This window comes from Tiliqua scincoides, chromosome 1, assembly GCF_035046505.1.
Source record: "Tiliqua scincoides isolate rTilSci1 chromosome 1, rTilSci1.hap2, whole genome shotgun sequence".
Taxonomy (NCBI): Eukaryota; Metazoa; Chordata; class Lepidosauria; order Squamata; family Scincidae; genus Tiliqua; species Tiliqua scincoides.
Genome location: NC_089821.1, coordinates 93,680,730 through 93,702,761, shown reverse-complemented (window position 1 = coordinate 93,702,761; position 22,032 = coordinate 93,680,730). Strand labels below are relative to the sequence as shown.

Sequence of the window (22,032 nt, the reverse complement as noted above, 5' to 3'; positions counted from 1 at the left end):
TGTTTGACAATAATACATAATATTAGCATTGTTTGTTATTAAAGCACTGAACGAAGAGCAATTTTGTTTTGGCACCCATGATCTACCACAGAATTTAGTCCACTGTAATTAACAACAAAACTATAAATTGGGCAACATTAAAGAGTTCTCAGCTGTAGTGAAGTGATAAAAATTATAGATCTCAGTAACAGATGGCTCAAGTCAATTCTGCTCCTAATTGAACTTTGAAAATATGCAAGTTCTTTGTTTTGGGTAGCCATATGTACAGATGACATTACAATTATTATTTGTAAATAACTTTGTTTTTCAAATGGTAGTAAAAATTTTAACAGTTCATTTCACCAACAAAAACATGTAAATTAACATTTACAATTCTAAACGGTTGCCTCATCTCTACTTTTCACTCTTATACCACTTTTTTCAGATAGATAAGCAACAGCTTTTTGTACCAAGAGCAGCTAATTTGTACATTTTAAGAATGCTTAAGGTCAACTGAGCCATGACTAGGGTAAATAGTATATGAACTATCTGGAGACAACTTGCTGGCATTTGGTATATATACTCTTCATTAGGCACACTGCTCTCTGTACAACTATTAGGATTCTTTTTGGTTACCTTTATATGAAATTGTTTAGGTGTGACCTACTGAAAACAACTAAGGTTTATTAGTCAGTAAACTGAGTGTTTATCAGTTTGGGTTCTGTGTAAGCCTCTAAAAGGGACTGGGGCAGTGGGAGGAAGGTCAAAAAGAAATAATGCAGAATCAAAAAGACAGCAGATAAAATTGTCGCAATGTCCTCAGTTTCCCCCACAAATAGCAATCTTAAGCTTTGGATATCTCATGCAGCACAGAAAGCTATAGATGGGGTTATGCATTAGGCCAAAACAAAAAACAAAAACCTGCCTCAGATATTGTGGTACAAGATTTTGTTGACTGAAGTAAAGCAATGAGAGTTCAAGCAGAGATGCTCTTTGCAACTCATCTGTTGGTCTACACAAAGAAGTAGGGTTTGCAAGTATATTTTGGAAGTCCTAGAATCTGAATGGGGGTAGATTTTCTAAGCAACTGAAAGCGGAACATAAACTCTTACAACTAAAGTACAGTGGGCCCTTGTTATCTGCAGAGGATCCATTCCTAGATCCCCCCACCATGGATACTGATTTCCACGGATAATAAATCTGCGGAAAACCCCTATTGCCCTACATAATGTATAGGATTGTAGCCCTAAAGGGGAGCCACAGCCAATGGCCCAGTAAGTCAAGAGAGGCACCGGTTGAAAAAGTTTGGGAACCACCGACTTAGATCAACAGAATTTCTATCATCTTATGTAACTCTGAAAATTCTGGAGAATATGCTGGGGAAAACAAGTGCAACCAGCATGCAACATTACCTCAAATGTACTAATGTGGTTTATTTGGGGAGAACTCAGCCATGACCAACTTCCTTAACCATTACAAACTACATTTAGGATACAATGCACTACATTTTAGTTTACACCGGACAATACTGAAGTTCTAATTTAGGATATTCACAATTATTGTTTCACACATGCTGTCATATGAAATGAACATGGTCAATGAGTGATGAACATGCATGTGTAACTGACCTAGAGGTCATGGTCAATACGAAATCCGCCTTAGCGTTATCTTTACAATTTTGAGGGGAAAAAATTAAAATAATATTTACCCTGTCTTTCTGCTAGAAAGACCTTCTCCTTTGTAGCTGATTGTTTTAAGGAATTATTTTTTTCAAACAAACAAAAATTCACAGGCTATCTAAAAAACTGTAATGGACTTATTGGGATTTTCTTTAGCTGCTTTAATTCAAAATTTACTGAAATACAATTAATAATATAAGGAAATTAGAGTAACATGGTAGTGAAGGCATGTCAATAAACTGTAGTAACAAATTTGAATATTTTATGCAAAACTAACCATCTACTAGGAAACATATCTATGTAAACAATTTGTCTGATTTTTCAAATTATATGAAAAGTGGCATATCCCATTCTCTGTAGTATGAATAATAAGCACTTAATTTTGAAATGAAGGTCTTAAATATATTTGTCTCAACACTGCTATTTAAGATGCTCAATATAATGAATAGCGTAATCTTTGTTCAACAAACATCTGTAGAAATTAACTTTGTCCTGATCAGTACTTATTAGCATTTCTGTAAAGAATTGGTAATGCAGGAAAAAATGGTGGGTACTAAATAATACAGTAATGGTTCTATGTTTCAAGAGAGATACTTTAAACCTAATTTGTAGAGGTGGGAGAAAATGGTGATAACAAAATGAAAACACAACACCACTTTTGCACTTCTCATTTTTGTATTAAAAAAAGACAATAACCCTGAAATCTGTGAAAAAATAAAACTGTTTTATTTGGTTTTGTTTATTATTTAATGGATGTGTGCATGGCTATTGACTGTGGCTGCATCTGCTGACACTATACCACCTATCTAGTACACTTTTAAAGCAATTATAATGTAAATTTTGAATAAAAACTCATAATACCACTTTCTGAACTTTTTGGAAAACATTAGAATCTGTGAAAAAATAAAACCATTTTCTCCCACTTCTACTTATTTAGTCAGGTCATTTGTCACTGCTGGGATCCAAAGACAGCATGTGTTTGACTTTCCCGCCTGATGCCCCACAATGCAGTTCTTGAAAAACTGGTCAACAGGTCAGAACTGAGTTTCATGTGGCCAGGCATTGCAGTGCACAAGTGGAAGAGAGTGGAGAAAAACACTCAGCAACCTCTTAGCATGTGTGACCAAGTTCTTTCTACTGCTTCATAGGTGTATATCCAGTTTTCTTATGCAGAATAATAAAGTTGATATCATTTAAGTTACCATAAAGCACAACAAAACCAATTCTATCTAAACACAGAGGATGAAACAAAACAGGAATATATACATAAAGACACAAACAACATTAAAATAGTATAGGTTCATGACCCAAGGAGTGAAGAACTGTATCTAAATAAAATGTGGAAACTAATGCAGCATTTTATACATTTAGATTGTCTGAAGTGGTCCTATGGATTAACAATAATACCTTTCTAGAATTAGAACCATGAATTGGAGAGAAAACTGTCAGCACACTAGGTAACACAAGCAGTAATATTTTTTATGTAAAAAGAAACAAAAACATTTCTGACTAACATATTTATATATGTTAACAAAGGTGTATCTTTACACATACATATATACAGAGGAAGAGAAAGAGAGACTATATATATGAATAAATATACCTTCCCATCTTCAGTGCTTTGTTGACACGAGTTGTGAACATCATCTTCTCTTACTAATTTACCAGGCCACGAAGTCAGTCCTTTGATTTGGCCCCAGACCAAGTCCCCAACGTTAAACGTCCTTGGCCTGTAATGTATCAACTCATTTGAAGAAGGGGAGTCGGGATTCCTTAGGTCATCTTCACTACTGATGCTCTTAGCGTCTGAGGGACTAGGCACACACCCATTAATGCTTTTGGCATTAAAGTCTCCATTATAATGGATATAGTCTTTAACTAGAGAACTTTCAAAGCTATTTGAGGAACTAGGAGACTGCTCCTCCACTGCCAGGTCTTGCTTGGAAGAATTAAGCAACTCCCCAAACCCTCTGCCCTGTTGAGGCCGGTTTCCATTTATGTGTGCACATCGTTCCACAGTGTTCTCTAGTCTCTCTTTAAAACTCATCATAGTTCTTTTGTAATGGCTATACCTGAAGTTCTCCTCCAACATTTTATCGCTTTGACAGTTTCTTTGCTGTAACAGTATGGGATGCTGCTTGCCTTGAATAAGTGGCAGTGTGGAGACGTTGTTGGGTCTTTCGTGGCAAGGGCTGCTGTGGACATGGGATGAATGGTCTAAAAACTCCTCACACTTCCATCTGTTCATTTCTCCTCCAGGGCTTTGCTCCCCTTCCCACTGTTTTTTGGGTGTGTTGCAACCCGTTGGTTTATAGTATTCTAAGCCATCCCCCTCACTGGAATTTTTAAGGTGTTCTGAGTTCTTCAGTATTCGTGCCCCCCTAGTGTTCCTTGCCCTCCCTTCATGATCAGAAATGCCAATGTTTCTTCCGTGGATTACTGCACTGACAGCACTGGAAAGATTTAACGGGTCACCAATTGAGGCTGTGAAGGCACTCATGGCACTCAAAGCTGGAATGGGGCTCATTTGTGTTGTACTGTTAACTGCAGTGGTGATTACTACTTGCATCCCTTTGCTTGCAGCATCTACCACAGCTTTGTAGATCGTATCAACTGAAGCATCACCCTGGGTAGCTAGACTGAGGTTGTCCTTGGCCTGCTGCCCTACAGATGGCTCCGTCCTTTGTTGTAAGTTGCATGCTGTATCTTGAAAGGGAAGAAGTGAGGTGTTGGAAATTTCGGGAATTGACGGCATCCCCATCTGAGTGATCATTCTCTTGTTCAGAAAAGCAGCCTCTTCCTGCATTCTTACCTTGAAAAGTCATAAGGAAAAAGTTTGCAAAAATTGAGCATCCATTTGAATATTTTATTTAATCTAGAATTAAAAAAATGACTGAAGCAACTACAGGTACTCATTCCACATTGGAATACATTCATTTTCCCAAGTGTAGGCAGTAAATAGTAACAGTAGTAACAGTAACAGTAATTCCTGACACCTTTGGTGAATATTTACCAAGGTTTCTCCTAACTGTGCTGAGCAAGTAAAATGCAGCATATTTTGCATAAGCAGCATACATCAATTCAATCTTTTTTTTCTAAATCTAGCTTAGGCCTTTTCCATGGCTCTGACCTCAGTCATGTCCAAGCCTAAGACACCTGTCATTTCTGGTTTTTTAGAAATAACTCAAGGTCTAGAACAGGGGTGTCCAAAGTTTTTGGCAGGAGGGCCACATCATCCCTCTGACACTGTCTTGGGGGCTGGGGAAAAAAAGAATTAATTTACATTTAAAATTTGAATAAACTTACATAAGTTTACATAAATGAATATATTAAAGATGAACTTATATGAATGAATGAAGGTCTTGAAATAGCTCAAGGCCTATAAAAGGCCTTGCACAAAGCAAGGCTGGCCTTTCCTTTGCTGCTGCTACTGCATCACAGACGTGAAACAGTAAGCAGTGGAGGAAGCCCTGATCCCACAGCTCATGCAAGAGGTCAAACAGTTGCCCTCACACTAAGAGCAGTTGCATCGGGCCAGTGCGGGCTCCAACAAATCTCTGGAGAGCCAGAGGCTCATTGGAGACTGGGGGCTCCCTGAGGGCTGCATTGAGAGGCCTTGAGGGCCGCAAGTGGCCCCAGGGCCGGGGTTTGGGCACCCCTGGTCTAGAAGGACCCAAGGACTGCCCATAGGCAAGATACTCTACCCCTATCTGCTACTCCGATCTGCACAGTCCAAAAGGTAGCAGATTTCATAAAGCATGGGGCAGAAGAAATACCACTAACAAGCTCATCTGAAATTTTTTGTACTGTTTTACCCACTTGTGTTAGCAGCCACTATATCAACCATATGCTTTGGCAGTGGATCCTATCTCAGCCTCATTTTGTCTTCCTAATCTTGATTACTACTTTTGGCTAGAATTCTAAGAATGTGTATTGCATGTGAAAAAGTCACAGTACAAGTTGGTCCTGGGGAGTTATTGAAATGGTTCTTAGTGATGTGCAGACCCTGGGTTCTATTTTGATTTGTACAACTGCACTTCCATGCCTCCTCCTCCCAACAGCAGCCACTGGTGCCCCCCAAATTTGGCTGCTGTCGGGAGGTGGGGCAGGGAAGTCTCCTTGTGTGGGTGTCCTTCAGTCCATGCAACTTAGGATATGATCCCTCGGAATTAAGGATCACTGAACTGACCGGTACCTTGAGGTTTTCTTCAGAAGCCCCATTCTGGGTCCTTCTACTACATGCAGTATGGTGGAAAGTTACTCTGGATAAGGCCTTTTGACAGTGGTACAGCTTCCTTCTCTGGGAAAGTTCATTCTGCTCTCTTCTTCTTAGCAATTAAGGGGCATGCAAAAGCTGTGCTTTTACAGAGGACTTCAAGGCCATCTGAGTTTGCTTGTGTTCTGCTGTTTTTTCTGCTGCTCAACAAATGAATAACTGGTTCCTGCTTCTGATTTGTTTGTGTTTTTGTTTTATTCACTGTTTTAATATGTATTTAGATTTTTAATTTGTGAGATGTCTTGCAGACTTTTTAATTCTACAGGTGGGCTGTAAATACTCCTCCTCAGCTGCAATCCTTAAATTCAGTTGAAGACTATAGGAATCAAGTAAAATTGTGGCCTTAGGAAATATTCTGAAGCTGATTTTTTTCCCCTCTTGCATTGAGTGTTCTAGCAGTTTTAATTTGAAGTAATCCACCATTTTCTCCTTTACCTAACCATTTGCTTTCATGCCTCACACTAAGAATCTGCAATCCAACACACAATTACAGAGGGCTCAATCCAACTGAACTCAAGCATGCATAATTTGTACAGCACTGCTGCAATCACTATTTTATTTATTTATTTTAATAAATTTATATTCTGCCTTTCTCATGCCAAAGTAAATGCCCAAGGTGGTTTACAAAGCTTTATAATAAAGTACAAAGTATCACAACACGTAAAAAGAAAATCAAACAAGATATTAAAACATTAATTTTAACATTACATAGTGAAATGTAAACCAAGACAGAGCAAAATCTAACAGATTTGAGGGCTATTTGGAAAGTAACCTCCATTTGGCTTCCAAAGAAACAAGAATAAAGGGAAAAAATTCAACAGTGCATAAAAGCCATACACCATGCAAACAACATCCCTCCTTGGCGAAGGGTGAACTGAGGCACCCATCACTATCATGCCACCAAACATTTATTTCATTAATAGTCTGTGCTAAGACACAGTCATCCTTTGCATCTAACCTTCTTTTACTTTGTCTATCAAAGTCTGTGTAGAAAAAGCTATCTAGAAATTTGTGCCATGACTACATTAAACACTGGCCAATATTAAACATAAGCCTAACATAGCACATACAAAAACAAAGCCACAAAGCATAATGTAGAGAGGTTAATAAGTAGATTGATAGCTATGATTTTTGCAAATGTAGGAAGATATTTAGGTGTCTAGACTAACAAAATGATTTTTGTTTATCTTTCTTGCAGAATAAAAGCTTCTCTCATGCTTCCCTCCACCTTAATCTTGCTTTCAAATGTTGAGCTCGACACTACCATAATAATGTTAAGCAGACAACGTAGCTCTCTTTTTATGGTCTACCATAGTTGATATTTTTTGCCATTTTCTTAGATTAACATTTGCATTCAAACTCTTGATAGCATTAACTGGATGAAAACAGCAAGAATATTTTGAAGAATGCAGTTACACGGATTTGTTCCAGAATCTCTAAATTAATAGGGAACTTGCAATAGATAAAGAACACAGTATCAGGTCCCAAATATCACTCATGATTGCCTCCTCATTCTCCTTCTGGACAGCTATGGCACAATTTCGCTTTAATTCAGCACATGTGAAAAACTGACATATTCTCAACATTTAGAAGCTACAGGTAAATGTAAAATGTTGGGATGATAAATACAAGCCAAAGATTTAACTTCAGAGAAACACTGTCTCCCCTCCACCCCCGCAATAAAAACCAACAACCAACGACAAGTAAATATTAAAACATTGTGTTATGTTGATTCTATATCACAGGCATTCATGGAAAATGAAAAAAAAAAAATTCTACCTGAAAATTCTGGAACAGACAAGCCATGGGATTTGGGTTGTTAGGTGGCCCAGGAATGGGAGGCTGTCCTTGAAAACCTTGGAGATTCTGATAGCCTTGGAGAAGCTGCTGTTGTTGATTTGAAGGAAACATTTGATTGTTGTTGAACAGTGACTGCAGATGAGTTAGCTGATGGTTATTAAGAGTAGTGTTTAAGGACGACATGTCACCTGTAAATTGAAACACATGGCTATTAAGTCACCCACTTTTGAAGGGTAGGCACATGTTTACCCTGAGTCACGTTTTACCATATAGTGGAAAAGATGTAGAATAAAATTTTTCTCTGCACGTTTTAGCGAACTAGTCCTCTAGGATGCAATAGCATGGATTTTTTTTTGGTGCTTTACAACTATTTAAAGCAGAGAGCTTTAAACAGAGAGCGGGATCCTAAGGTTTTCTTCTTCTCTTGGAAGGAAGAATCTTTGCTCTGGATCAGGGGTGTCCAAACATTTTGGCAGGAGGGTCACATCATCTCTCTGACCATGTATCGGGGGCCTTGAAAAAAATAATTAATTTACATTTCAAATTTGAATAAATTTACATAAATGACTATATTAGAGATGGAACTTATATGAATGAATGAAGGTCTTGCAATAGCTCAAGGAATATAAAAGGCCTTGCACAAAGCAAGGCCAGTCTTTGCTGCTGCAGCACAGTCATGAAATAGCAAGCAGTGGAGTGAGTCCTTGTACCACAGCTCACACGAGATGTCAAACAGTCACCCTCACGCTGAGAGCAGTTGTGTTGGGCCAGCATGGGCTCCAGCAAGTGTCTGGACAGCCAGAGGCTCATTGGAGATTGGAGGCTCCCTGTGGACTGGATTGGGAGTCCCCGAGGGCTGCAAATGGCCTCCAGGCTGGGTTTTGGGCACCCCTGCTCTGGAGGTTTAGTATCCAACCCAGAGTATCAAACTCTGGATCCCCCTTACCATGGAATTATACATAGTAATGTATGGTATAAATGAGCCTAATGCACCCAATGTTATGAGTCTAAGGGCGCTATCCTAACCCCTTATGTCAGTGCTTTCCAGCACTGGCATAGCAGTGCCAAAGGGACATGTGCTGCATCCTGCACTTGGGTGTCACTCAGTGCTGGAAAGCACTGACATAAGGGGTTAGGATTGCGCCCTAAGTCCCAAATCCTAACCCAATTTCCAGCACTGGCATAGCTGTGCCAATGGGATGTGTGCTACATCTTGCAGTTGGGGGGCATTCATGGAGGCCTCCTCAAAGTAAGGGAATGTTTGTTTCCTTATCTAGGAGCTGCACTATCCTTATGTTGGAGCTGGAAAGTGGGTTAGGATTGTGCCCTAATTCCACTCAAAATCTTTTTTCCTAAGCTGTCATAACCTTTACTGTATATTTCTTGAAGCAGCAGCAATATATTTCAGAGTTTATTGAACACAAGAAGTTAGCAAACTCTTCAGGCCTAACTTCCTGATTATTTGATTTTTTTTGTTTAAATCCCACTTTAAAATACCGTTTAAACTTTATTAACTTTGTTTAAAAGCATTGATACACACCAACAATATCAGAAATTATAGCAATATTCACATACCCTGGTGACTATATAGTCATTTTTGCAAGATATAGGAATGCCCCTGTATTTGTGGGGGTTCCATTCTGGAACCCCCCAAGGTTACGTGAAGCTGCGGATATGGGCGAGCGCATCCCCCCACGTTCTCCAAACTCCGCTCCCCTTGCCTCTGGAAAGTCCTCTGAACCCAGCAGAGGCCACAGATCAGTCCATGGTCTTTGCTGAGCTCAGATTGAGCCTGACAGTTTACAAAATGCAACTTCCGGTTTCTCTGTGAAACCCCGAAGTGACTTTTTAATGCCTTATAAGGCATTAAAAACATCATGTCTGGTTTCACGGAGAAACCAGAAGCTGCTTTTTTAAAACCATCAGGCTCAGAGGACCTACAGAGGCGAGGGGTGCATGGAGTGGGCTCTATATTTGTGAAAAATGAAAACTACCATTTTTGTTTCTAAATACAAAGAAGCCACCTGCAGCTGAAGATTAGTGGTTCCAATCTCAAAATATTTAGTCGTTACTATCCAGGATAATTTTTTTATGAGGCAATGAATCTCACAGGTGTTCCCATGTGCTTCCACAAATGCACTGGGGCTAGTCCAATTTCCTGTTCTGACTCTGACACCTTGTACTGCAAAAATTTTTACAGAAGCAGCTGCTCAAGAGGTAAATGGTGGGACAGGGCTCCGAAAACCTGGTAGATGTGTGGAACTTCGATGCATAACCCTTTGAATCCTGATCTATGTTACAAAAGCTTGTGGAAGCTACATAAAAAGGTTCAGAAAACATTTTAGCCATTTGGTGCTAATTTACAAGCAGTTTTAAATTTTGATTTACTGCAAATGGATTCTTAACAAGTTAGGCTTGTGTTCATACGACAACTAGTTTTGCACTGTACTTTTAACTTATGTTTTATAAACAGCAATTCACCAAAGTCAACATATGTACATATACACAGTACACACACATCTAGGGAAATCTGTAGCAGCAATACCAGAATCTGGCAGACTCAAGCCCAATTCACACACAGTTAAATCCATTGTTGTACAGTCATGTTCTGATGAAGGGCTTTCTAGTAAAATAGCTCCCTATGTGAAAAAGTGAGGTACTGCAGTCACAGGAGACACTCCCTGACTTAAATAAGCCTTGACTTGTAATTTTGATTTCACCTCCAGTTTGGGCTATGCAAGAGGAGCTCACCACTTCCAGCTCTGCAGTTTGCCATTCACTTAATTCCGTATGTTGATATTGTTCCCACTGCATCCTACATTTCCTCTTTCATTTAAGGAGCCCTCATGGAGGAAGGGGCAAGATTGTCAAGCTCTTAGGATAAATGAAATGGGAAAAACAAGACACTTGGGGAACGACACCAGCTTACAGACCGAGGCGACCGGCAAGTTTACAGAGTGCCAAGCAAGGGTGGCTCCTCTTGCACAGTTCTGACATGAGTAACTTGTATAACGGTGTCCAGAACGGAACCCTTATGTAAGTTGGGAAGTGCCTGTATTATCTCTAATTTAAATAAGTGAATTGGACCTCAGCTTTGTTTTAAGTAGATATTTCTCAAGTGATTTAGAAACCTTTGGTTTCTATGCTACAAAACAAACAAAAAAAGCATGTCAACATAGATGCACAGTGCCAGACAGGCAGTCTGTTACTTTGAACTTGTGCAAGACCGTACTTAGACTGTTTTATGCATTGCTTTATAGTAATCTAGGGATCAGGCGCATTGACATATTTCTGATGGACTTGGAAACTTCTCATCTATTGCACAGCTACTCATACTAACCCTGTGATGCCTTGGATATTTTAAAATACAATACTGCATCTCAGAGATGCACCTGCACATTTATTAGATTTGAAAAATGTAAAAGCCATTCCAACTGGTTGACTGAATTTAGATGGCATCAAACTTTCTAAACGATAGGGTATTAAAAATGCTATTTAAAATTTTCTGTCAATTGTATTTGCAGTTTTTCACTGGAATGGTTAAGCAAGTTGACATAGCATAAACCTTTTAGAAAAAAAAGTGCAATGAAATGGAGTTTTGAAAAAAAGGAAGAAAATAGAAATTTTCCCTCCCCACCCAACATTTTTTTTTCCTTTTTAAAATTTGTGAAAATATTAACTTACCAAGTAGACCTGTCCCCAGTAGAGGGTTAAGTAGTTGTGGCACCACAGAGTTACTGTTGAGTTTAGCTAGACCAGATGTACTCCCAGCATTATTAGATATGCTCAGCAATGTTTCTGCCATTGACACCACTGCTGTCCCACCAAGGGTTGAGACAGACAGTGCTGCCACTGCTGATGATGTAGTGGCTGTGGTAGTGGTAGCCTGGGAGGAGGTTGCTAAGGAAACCTCTGGATGATTAGCAGTGTTGCCCGATGCAGAGTTCAGAACACCTCCCAACAGCTGGGGATTCACGGTCATTAATCCCGAGGCCCCAGTGGCAGCTGGGAGAAGCAGGGGGTTTGAAGTAGTGTCTGCGCCTGAAAAGTTTGGGAAAGGGTTTCCCAGAGGGTTGGTTAACAGGGTCTCAGCTCTACTGGTGTCTGACTGACTGCTTAGCAAGTGATCTGGTGGTGGGGCGATCATCTGTGTTACTGAGGGCAGAGGATTGTTTTGCTGTTGCTGTAAGAGATCTGAGATGGACAGATTGAAAGGTGTTAAGGGGAGTATGGCAGCTGCTTGGGCTTGGTTCTGAAGAAGGGCTGCTAGCAGCTGAAAATGAACAGGTTGTAGCACCTGCCCATCCACATCACTGGAGAGCAAAGCTAAAGCAGCATTTACATTCGGGTTGAGAAAACCTAAAGGATTGAGGTTGACCTCAGACTTGCCTTCTCCTGCTGAAGGCTGCAGTATATTTAACAGATTCTGGTTTAGGAGGTGCTGCTGATTCACTGGCAAAGAGATAGGCAGAGAACTAAAGAGGTTTGGATTCAAAGAGTGTGGAAGATTGTTGTTTGAAGCGCTGTTCTGTGGAAAATGCAGAGCATGTTCATGACCAATGAAAGGAAAGTCATTCCCAAGGGGGAGCTGGCTATGAAGTGGGTTTCCAACTGCAGTAGTGACTATGACACCATCTTGAAGAACAGATGTGGTCTTGGTGATGGCAGGTTGACTGGTGCCAGCTATCGCTGTAGATGATGATGGTCCTGCTCTCCCTGCAAGTGCAAAATTAACATAATATAGCACATTGAAAGAGAAATACTATAATGAACAACAACGAGTATGTCCAAGAATAGATATGTGTCTCTCAAGCAAGGAAGAGAGTTATTATTTACAAAGTTTTACCATGTAGTTCACAAATAGATAAAACATCAGACCTTAAAACCAAAAGACCTCTAAAACAACATCATATATGGTATCAAAAGCAGTATTAATCACAGATCACACTGAAAGGCCAAGTACTCAAGAATTGTTTTTATCCTTACCTTGGATTTTATTGCTATTTTTACAAAGTCTTGTATAATGCAATTTTAGTATTTATGTTACTGCCATTTTATTATTAACTGCTTGGTAACCGTTAGGTGTTGCCTACATTAAATATACATACAAATATCTTTCTAGAAGTCAATGGTGAAACACTGAAGAGCCTATTCTACAGTTTCAAGTCTATGACTGAAAGTATCGTGGACCATCCCTCAGCAGTTTAGCTTGCCTCAATAGCCCTATGAAGATACTTTGGGGCTCTAATCATAACTACATTCTTTCTCCACACAGAGCATTTGCCTCAAAAGTACTGGATGTGGGGAGAGTGCAGGGTGAGGCTATTGTGGGTGCCATCAGTAAGAGGACACTGCACACGTTCTTCGGTGAGAGAGGAAACAGCTTTATAGGGCTAGAGAGGAACTCTAACAGGATCTTGTGGGTGGTCTTAGTGGGGAGTGCAAGTTCAAACTGTCCAGTATTCCAATATGAAAAGGAACTTGCAATGAATTATTCCAAAAACTATTAAGTTTGCTTCACGAGATCGATCATGCATTATTACTTTAAAAATACAACTACAACAAGACCATACATGTATTATATTTATTCTTGGCCAAATATAAAGTACACTATCCAACCAAGTAGCAAGTTTAAATTATTACAGTAAAGAGTGTAGAAAGATTAGAGGGGGAGATTAGTAATCAGAACAAATGAATTCCACTCTCAAGACTGCCACCATGTGGATTCATCTACCCAGGACAAATTGAGATATGAACATAGGGGAGTAGAAATTTACATGAAAGCACAGCTCTTGAGTTCGTTAGAAGAAAACGGTTACTCAGAATAGAAACCAATTCCAAAGCTCACTGGCAGAACTTACTGAAGGTCTCGCTATCTATCATAAAGACTTATGTTCTTCTTTTCAATAATAGAAATGTTGCAAATGTTGTCAGATTCATATTTCGTCCTTTCTATAAGACAGAGATGGGCAAACATTTTGGTAGGAGGCCCAGCCAGACCATCTCTCTGACACTGTGTCAGGGTCCGGGGGAAAAAAAAGAATTTACATTTCAAATTTAAATAAATTTACATAAATGAATACATTAGAGATGGAACTTATATGAATGAATGAATTTTACTGACCTTATTTATAATATACTTGAGAACTATAATACAGGCATGTAGAACCACATGAGAACTATGAGCTGTTTGCCACACACCTCTTGCACAGTGAAAACATACAGACCAAGCCAGAAACACAAACACATGGAGACTATAACAGGCCTTGTTCTAACTCGTCCCACAGCTCACGTATGGTGGCTGCAACCAGCAGTCATGGGCCAGTGCAGGCTCCAACAGTCTCCAACAGGTCAGAAGCTCATTGGTGACTGGGGGCTCCCTGTGGGCTGGATTGGGGGTCCCCAAAGGCTGCAAATGGCCCCCAGGCCCAGGTTTACCCACTCCTGTTTTAAGACATTCAAGTAATTGAAGACTAGCACACCTCTCCAAACGTAGGGGAGATTAGTAGAACTGATCATAGCTAGATTCTCTTGGAGGGAGCCAGGTCAGAATACACATGAGCATCCTTCAGTTTATGTAACCTGGGTCTGATGAGATAACTGGCTTGTCTGATTAGGTTTTTTACAACTATTTGGGCATCCCACTCTATCCTCTGACCTGGTCAGGTGAGCTGGACTGCTCAATGGACTGACACATGCTAATTTCAGCTAGCTAGGATCTAATGTTTCTCAGAGGTTAGCCGAAGGAGATAAGCAATCCACAAAACTGAATCCTGTCTGCCTAGCCATGTGGTTTTCTGTTATAATCACAATTTCAGTGTCTCAGAGAAGACTTTTTCCTACTAACTCCTAAGTAAATCTCTTCTCTTAAGGGAGACAGATGAGGAAAAAGAGAGCAACAAGAGCTCAATCACCACAGCTCTGCATACAACAGCTCTGTGAGTTTGGGAGATAGAAATCTGTTCAAAGTCACCTGTCAACTTCAGGACTGAATGGACAGGAACCCAGGACATCCACATTTAAACCCAATTGCAAAGCATTTTACATATTACATACACACTTCAGGTTACATTCACAGAAGTCCTTGACACATGCACACCTGCTGCGATAGCCACCACTTTCATTTGTTTGAATTATAAAAAGTTTCTCAAAATACTTCGCTTTTTGATATTTTTGGATTGCTGGAATTGCAAAGAAAATGCCCTTCTAGTTCTTGCTTGACAGACACAGTTATGCCTCTGGTATTTGCAGATTCAGGACCCACAGTTTTATCTAACCACAGGTTCCAATCCTGCGATTGAGGCCGGACCTGTGCTCCCAGACAGGAGATGTTCTCTGGTTGCATCTGGGAGCCTTTCTAATGCCCGCAGGGACCTCTGCGGGTCTCAGAAAGGCCTCCGGAGGTGCCAAAAAGGAATTTCAGTTTTTGGAAAACTCTGGTACCTTCTGGTACCAAAACCTTTCTGGTACCTCTGGAGGCCATTTTGAGGTCCACAGAGGTCTCTGCGGGTCTCAGAACAGCTCAGAACAGCTCAGGTTTCCTCCAGAGGTTCTATGAACCAGGACCCACTAATTTGACTATGTGCAGGGGGTCCAGGAATGGATCCCCCACAGAAACCGAGGTCTGACTATATTGTTTTGTTTGAAATTAATAAAGTGCTATTTACTGGCCCAGGAGATTCAAATCCTAATAGAAAGGGCTTGAAGGCGATTTCTTAGTGTTTGTTAACAGAGCAGAAGAGGGAAATTTTAATACTACAAGAAAAGGTAAATCTAAAAAGTGGTTAATTTGATGTCAGCCATGCACTATTTTATTCCCTAACAACTGCAATATGCTGAGCAAAGAAAGCACCATAGTTTTGTGCAACTCTAAAACTGCAGTAAAGTAACACAGAAAAGATGAAACTAAAGTATTGACAAAATTCAATCATCTACATTACCTAACTGATCAGAGTCCAACCTGGGGGTAAAAAAACTGGGATAAAATCCCTTTCAATTAAATAATCCCTTTCAATTTCAAATAATCCCTTTCAATAATCCCTTTCAATTAAACCTAGTAAAGGAACATGAGGAACTGAAACATGAATGGTTTTTTAAAAAATGACTTACATCAGACATGTCCTCTTAAACACATGCTGTCTGGAATAGGAAAATGGTGGCAAAAATAAACTACAGCCTTACATCTATTTGTTCAACTGATATCCCACTTTTCATTTCCTATGGAAACTCCAAGTAGCTAATAAACATCAAAACAAAAGTTACATAAATACACAAAAGCTGATTGGATCCTGTTGGCATGTGCCATTTGAAATTATGCCAGAAAGAACTTTCTTGCTTTCATGAGCTAATCAAAGCCTCAGCAGTCAAGATGGTTCTGAGCTGGAGTCTTCCTTATCACCCCCCTGGAACTATAAGAATGTTTCTTGCCCACTTTGCAAAGTGGATGTGGTCCATGATGAGATCATGTGATCATAGAGAGAAGTCATACAATTTGATCATGGCACACATTACTTCCAGAAGCTCAGACTGGCATGGAAAAGAGATTTGTATGGTTGGGGGACCTGACCCAGAATGTTGTCCAAAGTTTTTTTTAGACTGTAGCTTAGAACAGACATTCTGGTGTGGCGTTTTGGGTGAGAGCGACATCAAGGAGGAAGGGGTGGGGAAGAAAGCTTGTGCAAGTGCCTTTCTGCTTGCACTATTTAGAATGCTACCCAACAGCAACATTATACTAAAAGGTTGAATTGCTTATCTGATAAAAGCTGTCCATGAACTGGGGTAGAAAACAAGCATATAGATTTCCAAAATGGGTTTGCGCAGGTTATTGTAGATAAACTTGGCTTGGTTTAAGTTATTGAGGATGCAATCCTATCATGCGCTGGAACAGGCAAACCAGGAGGCTTGAGCTGTATCCAGCGTGAGATAGGGCACTACAGTGGCTCAGCCAAAGGTTAGGGAAAACTCTTCCCCTTAATCCTGGGTAAGCCACTGTAGCCCCTAAGGGTCTCTTCAGACTTGTGTCACCTCCTTGAAGTCGCTCTGCACTGCTCGGGGAATGGGGTTGGGATCCAGCATAACTGCCGGGTTCCAGCCCTGCCTCCCGCTCCCCACCCATCCTACCCTGGGGCCGCCCATTTCCTGCCCTCCCCCGTCCCAAGCTCAGCCAACGCAAGGTTTGGTCCCTCCATTGGCACAGAGGTTGAATTCAGTCTTCACAGGCCGGCATGCCTCTGCGCACCAGCCTAACCAACTCACAAGGAGGCGCAAGCGTGCCTTATGACTTGTGCCAGCCTAAGGGCACCTCAGGATTGCGCCCTTGGTAATTTAAACACTTTTACTTAGAGATAAATTTGTACTTAGAGGAGCAACTAGATACAGATAGACTAGCTCTTGGTTGCCAAAATTTCTAAGCAGACTATTCATCACTGAACATTTTTCTTTACTATAAAAATAGAACAAGTGTTCCAAGAGTATTTACGTACTACAGATTTAAACTGGTTTAAGAGACATTTCTTCTTCCCAGGGAATCCTGGGAATTGTATATGACCAGATTTGTCATCAATAAAATCACTATCAACTAGAATTTAATCCGGGATGAAAGGGACAATCTGGTTTGCACTACTGAAGATTGTTTGGATGAGGTGGAAGGTGTGAACCTCTCTTAGCTTTGCCCTTCTGGTTTCAGAGAGTTATGTCAGCAAAGGCCTCAGTGGAAAGGAAGGAAAATTGCAGCATTCTATCATTATTCTTTCTCCATTCAGGTGTTCTGCCCAGAGGTTTCTGGGTTTTGAGCATGTCTCACTGAGGTTGGGAAGCTGAGACAGGATTGGATTCTGTGGGTGTACCACCTTCTGTGCTACCCATCAGCTTCCATTGTTGAGTTGGTTCAAGTGGTCTTGTAGTGGAATAGTTTCAGGACCTTGGGAACTTCAATGTGCACACTAAAGCCCATAAAGGTACAGTTCAGAATTTCATGGCGAATATGCCAACCATGGCCTTGGTTTCAAGTGAGATCTGCTCCTAAGGAGCAGACAGGACATATACTGAACTTGGTTTTTACCTCTGGGCAGGTTTTTGAAGATCTGCTAGGAGAGGAGATCAGTCTGATATCGACAGATCACTACTTGACACGGTTTAACTGCAGTTTCCCACATTATACTATAGACAGGATCCAAGTTGAGTGTCTGGCAACAACTGATTTGTTTGAGCAAGTTTTTGCTTCATAGCAAGACACATTGGAATTGCAAATACAATTGCCTTTGATAGGAACTGTTTGATTATCTTTCTGGATAAAGAAATAGAATCCCTAGTTTTGCCTAAGATAGTTTTGTTGGTCTATTAATGCAAGAGTCAGTAAAAGAAATTGGCACTAGTTTCACATCATCACCACTGTTAGTAAAGTTGATGTCCTGGCTAAAAATGTGTTAGAAATTCAAATAAGCCTTGGTCGAAGTGTGTCCTTATGTACTGGAGTGAAGCAGTGAAGCAGTGAAGTGGCTAAGCAGTGAAGTGGCTAAGTTTGCAGATGACACCAAACTTTTCAAAGTGAAGTGGCGAAGAACAGAAGTGATTGTGAGGAGCTCCAGAAGGATCTCTCCAGACTGGCAGAATGGGCAGCAAAATGGCAGATGCGCTTCAATGTCAGTAAGTGTAAAGTCATGCACATTGGGGCAAAAAATCAAAACTTTAGATATAGGCTGATGGGTTCTGAGCTGTCTGTGACAGATCAGGAGAGAGATCTTGGGGTGGTGGTGGACAGGTCGATGAAAGTATCGACCCAATGTGCGGCAGCAGTGAAGAAGGCCAATTCTATGCTTGGGATCATTAGGAAGGGTATTGAGAACAAAACGGCTAATATTATAAAGCTGTTGTACAAATCGATGGTAAGGCCACACCTGGAGTATTGTGTCCAGTTCTGGTCACCGCATCTCAAAAAAGACATAGTGGAAATGGAAAAGGTGCAAAAGAGAGCGACTAAGATGATTACGGGGCTGGGGCACCTTCCTTATGAGGAAAGGCTACGGCGTTTGGGCCTCTTCAGCCTAGAAAAGAGACGCCTGGGGGGGGACATGATTGAGACGTACAAAATTATGCAGGGGATGGACAGAGTGGATAGGGAGATGCTCTTTACACTCTCACATAATACCAGAACCAGGGGACATCCACTAAAATTGAGTGTTGGGCAGGTTAGGACAGACAAAAGAAAATATTTCTTTACTCAGCGTGTGGTCGGACTGTGGAACTCCTTGCCACAGGATGTGGTGCTGGTGTCTAGCCTAGATGCCTTTAAAAGGGGATTGGACATGTTTCTGGAGGAAAAATCCATTATGGGGTACAAGCCATGATGTGTATGCGCAACCTCCTGATTTTAGAAATGGGTTATGTCAGAATGCCAGATGCAAGGGAGGGCACCAGGATGAGGTCTCTTGTTATCTGGTGTGCTCCCTGGGGCATTTGGTGGGCTGCTGTGAGATAAAGGAAGCTGGACTAGATGGGCCTATGGCCTGATCCAGTGGGGCTGTTCTTATGTTCTTATGGAGAGACTCCTGAGGTGTGCAGAAAAATCCCTGCCTCTCCTAAAAATACTAACAGGAGGCAAGGGCTGTGCTTACTTTCATTTTACTCTCATGTTGTCTCAGAATGTTGGAAGAAGAGATTAGTCTGCAGGTGCAGACTTCAGATGTTGAAAACTGGGAGCTAAGTTAAAAGAAAGCAAGTGACTGAGAGCAAGATTGTGCACACATGGGGAATGTCTAGTTGTTGAATCTTTTAGCTTAATTCTCATCTCCCAATAGCCATTAAATAGTGAGTTTAAGCTTAAAGGACACAATCTGAAGTTGTGCCTCTAATCTGAAGGCCAACAGTTGCCTCATAACTAGGACACAAGAACAAGATGGCCTGGAGATATTGGGTGATATTTCTGTGATGCTTGGCAAAGCTGGGACCTGTAGGGTCCTTAGAGGAGACTACTCTGCCTGGTCTGTCATGCTGGAGGCATGGGAAATTCCCACAAGTGGGTTGGGGTGTTGATAGATGACTCAGTCATGACAGAAGGTCAGCAGGGAAAACTCAAGATAGAATAATTCTGCTGGGATTAGGTAACGTGAAAGAAATGGTGTTCTTCATTTTATTTTGCTTTTAAGGTATAAACAGAAGCACAAGAAAAAAAAATTATCCTGTCTCCTCTTTGGGAGGAAACAGGTAAGCCTTGAATGGAACTCCCTCCACTGAGAGAATGTCATGAAGTTGATCTTGTCTCTTGTCATCACAATGTCATGGCTACTGATCTGCTTCTGAGGGTGAACACATCCTAAAGACTAAGGTTTTTGTTCCTAAATAGATGCAGGAAATCAGGAGACTATTTCAAACATAGAAGAACTGTAGGTTCAAGAAACAGATTCAACCTATGTTATCAGTGTTGTACAGATGAATTCAAATGGTTACTGTAATAAAAGAACAGTGAAGTATTCCTTCAGAGACTGGTTCTCTTTGGTAGCCATTCTTAAGAGAAGCATGGATATTTCATATAGGATAAAATATTAAATCAGCACAAAAACTTCAATGCCTACTCTCCCTATTCCTATCATATTATGAAAGGTGTTTGTTCATAGGAAAAAGCATATTTCTTGACTCATCTGCATGTGAGAGTCATTAACTATGCTCCCCTCTTTTTTTAAGGCAGCTGATAGTTGAAGATATTTAATAGATACCATGGAAAATTTTGAAGTGCTTAATGTTATTAAACAGCAAGATAGAAATAAAATAGCCTAGTTGCAATGAAATAAATATTTATGAGTAATTTCCAATTAAACACCAGTCAAATTCCTGTATGCCACAGTAAATAAAAATGCAATTGCTGACACAGGAATATAGGTCTTAAGAATTTGCAAGAACTTAATACTGTACAACATAAAAGTTAAACTTCAATATAAAAGCAATACTCTAACACCATCACTGTGACCTCGTGGTCTGAAATACTGGCCAAGAGTACTTTTTAGTGATGCATCAAAGTATTGCTAACACGTCTGTTTCTATTAGTTTTGCTGCTACTAATTGTAACAAACTGCATTTGTTTTGAGGTTTCATATGCTGATATTAATGTTTCTAAGCTGTCTCAAGAGCAGGGCTTTTTTTTGTAATGGAACGCGGGGGGACGGAGTTCCGGCACCTTTTTGCAGGGGCCCCTTCCCTTCGGAGGCATTCCAGGAGGAGGGGAGCAAAACAGAGGCATTCGCTGGGTGGGTGCTGGGGGGTGCAGGGTGGGCGGGCGCCTGGCCCCTGCCTGACCACACAACGACCCCCTCCTGCCCCCATCCCCAAGCTCTCGCCTGAGCCCAGCCCACCTCCCCTCCCCCCGCGCTCTGCTTCCCCGTGCAGCTTCCAAGCCAGTGGAGGGTGTGGGGGACACGCACCGATGCCGAGGAGGAGGATGGACAGCCAGCCAGTCAGCCAGCCAGGGAAACGGGCTGCAGCACCCATGGAACGCCCAGGCACCGGCTTGGCGGAGGAGGAGGGGAAGGAAGCTGGCTGGTGCAGCCCCCGTGCCAATCTGCAGCATGAGCCTAGGCATGTCTACTCAGAAGTAAGTCTCATTGTGCTCAATGGGGCTTGCTCCTGGTAAAGGGTGCATGGCCTTGCAGCCTGAGAGCCCAAGCCTATGCATGCCTACTCAGAAGTAAGTTCCATTGTGTTCAATGGGGCTTACTCCCGGGAAAGTGTCATAGTCTTGCAGCCTGATTAGACAGGCAGAGGAAGGGCTCTGAGGCTGCAGTCCTCTCCACACTTTCCTGGGAGGAAGCCCCAGTCTCTACTGGGACTTACTTCTGAGTAGACAGGCACAGGATTGGGCCCTGAGGCTGCCATCCTATCCACATTAAGCCCCATTCACTAAAGTGGACTTCTGAGTAGACATGCATAGGATTGGGCTCTTAGGCTGCAATCCTAGGCACTTTGCTGGGAGTAAGCTCCATTGACTAGACTTACTTCAGAGTAGACATACCTAGGATTGGGCTCTTAATCCTGGCAGAGATATATATCTGCACCCATTTTCACATGCTAAGGGGAGGTGAAAAGGGATTCTACGTGTGTACAACGTGCTGTCCAGCCTTGCCAGAGATCCTCCTCATCCTTCCCCCACAAGCATGCCCTCCGCCAGCCAGCGTTTGCAGCTCCTCTCCAGCAATGCACAGCAGCTGCTCAGGGCAGCAGAAAACATACAACTGCATGCCAAGCGCCTTCCCTAAGACACAGAGTATTCTGATACCTGAATTAAACCATATTTAATCACTTGTTTACAAA

At 41.3% G+C, this 22,032-nt stretch overlaps 1 protein-coding gene across 5 annotated transcripts in view; it reads right to left on the bottom strand.

The window, feature by feature from the left end:
• Positions 1 to 22,032, bottom strand: part of MBD5 (methyl-CpG binding domain protein 5) — a 139,656-nt gene that overhangs the window by 9,125 nt on the left and 108,499 nt on the right. For 3 of the 5 annotated variants that reach the window (XM_066611943.1, XM_066611944.1, XM_066611945.1), the window contains 3 exons: positions 11,419 to 12,450; positions 7,714 to 7,922; positions 3,262 to 4,470 (listed from right to left, as the gene is read on the bottom strand). In XM_066611943.1, coding sequence (XP_066468040.1) covers positions 3,262 to 4,470; positions 7,714 to 7,922; positions 11,419 to 12,450 — 2,450 coding nt within the window. The remainder of the gene's footprint in view (positions 1 to 3,261; positions 4,471 to 7,713; positions 7,923 to 11,418; positions 12,451 to 22,032) is intronic. The other 2 variants (XM_066611946.1, XM_066611947.1) reach the window with 1 other exon arrangement.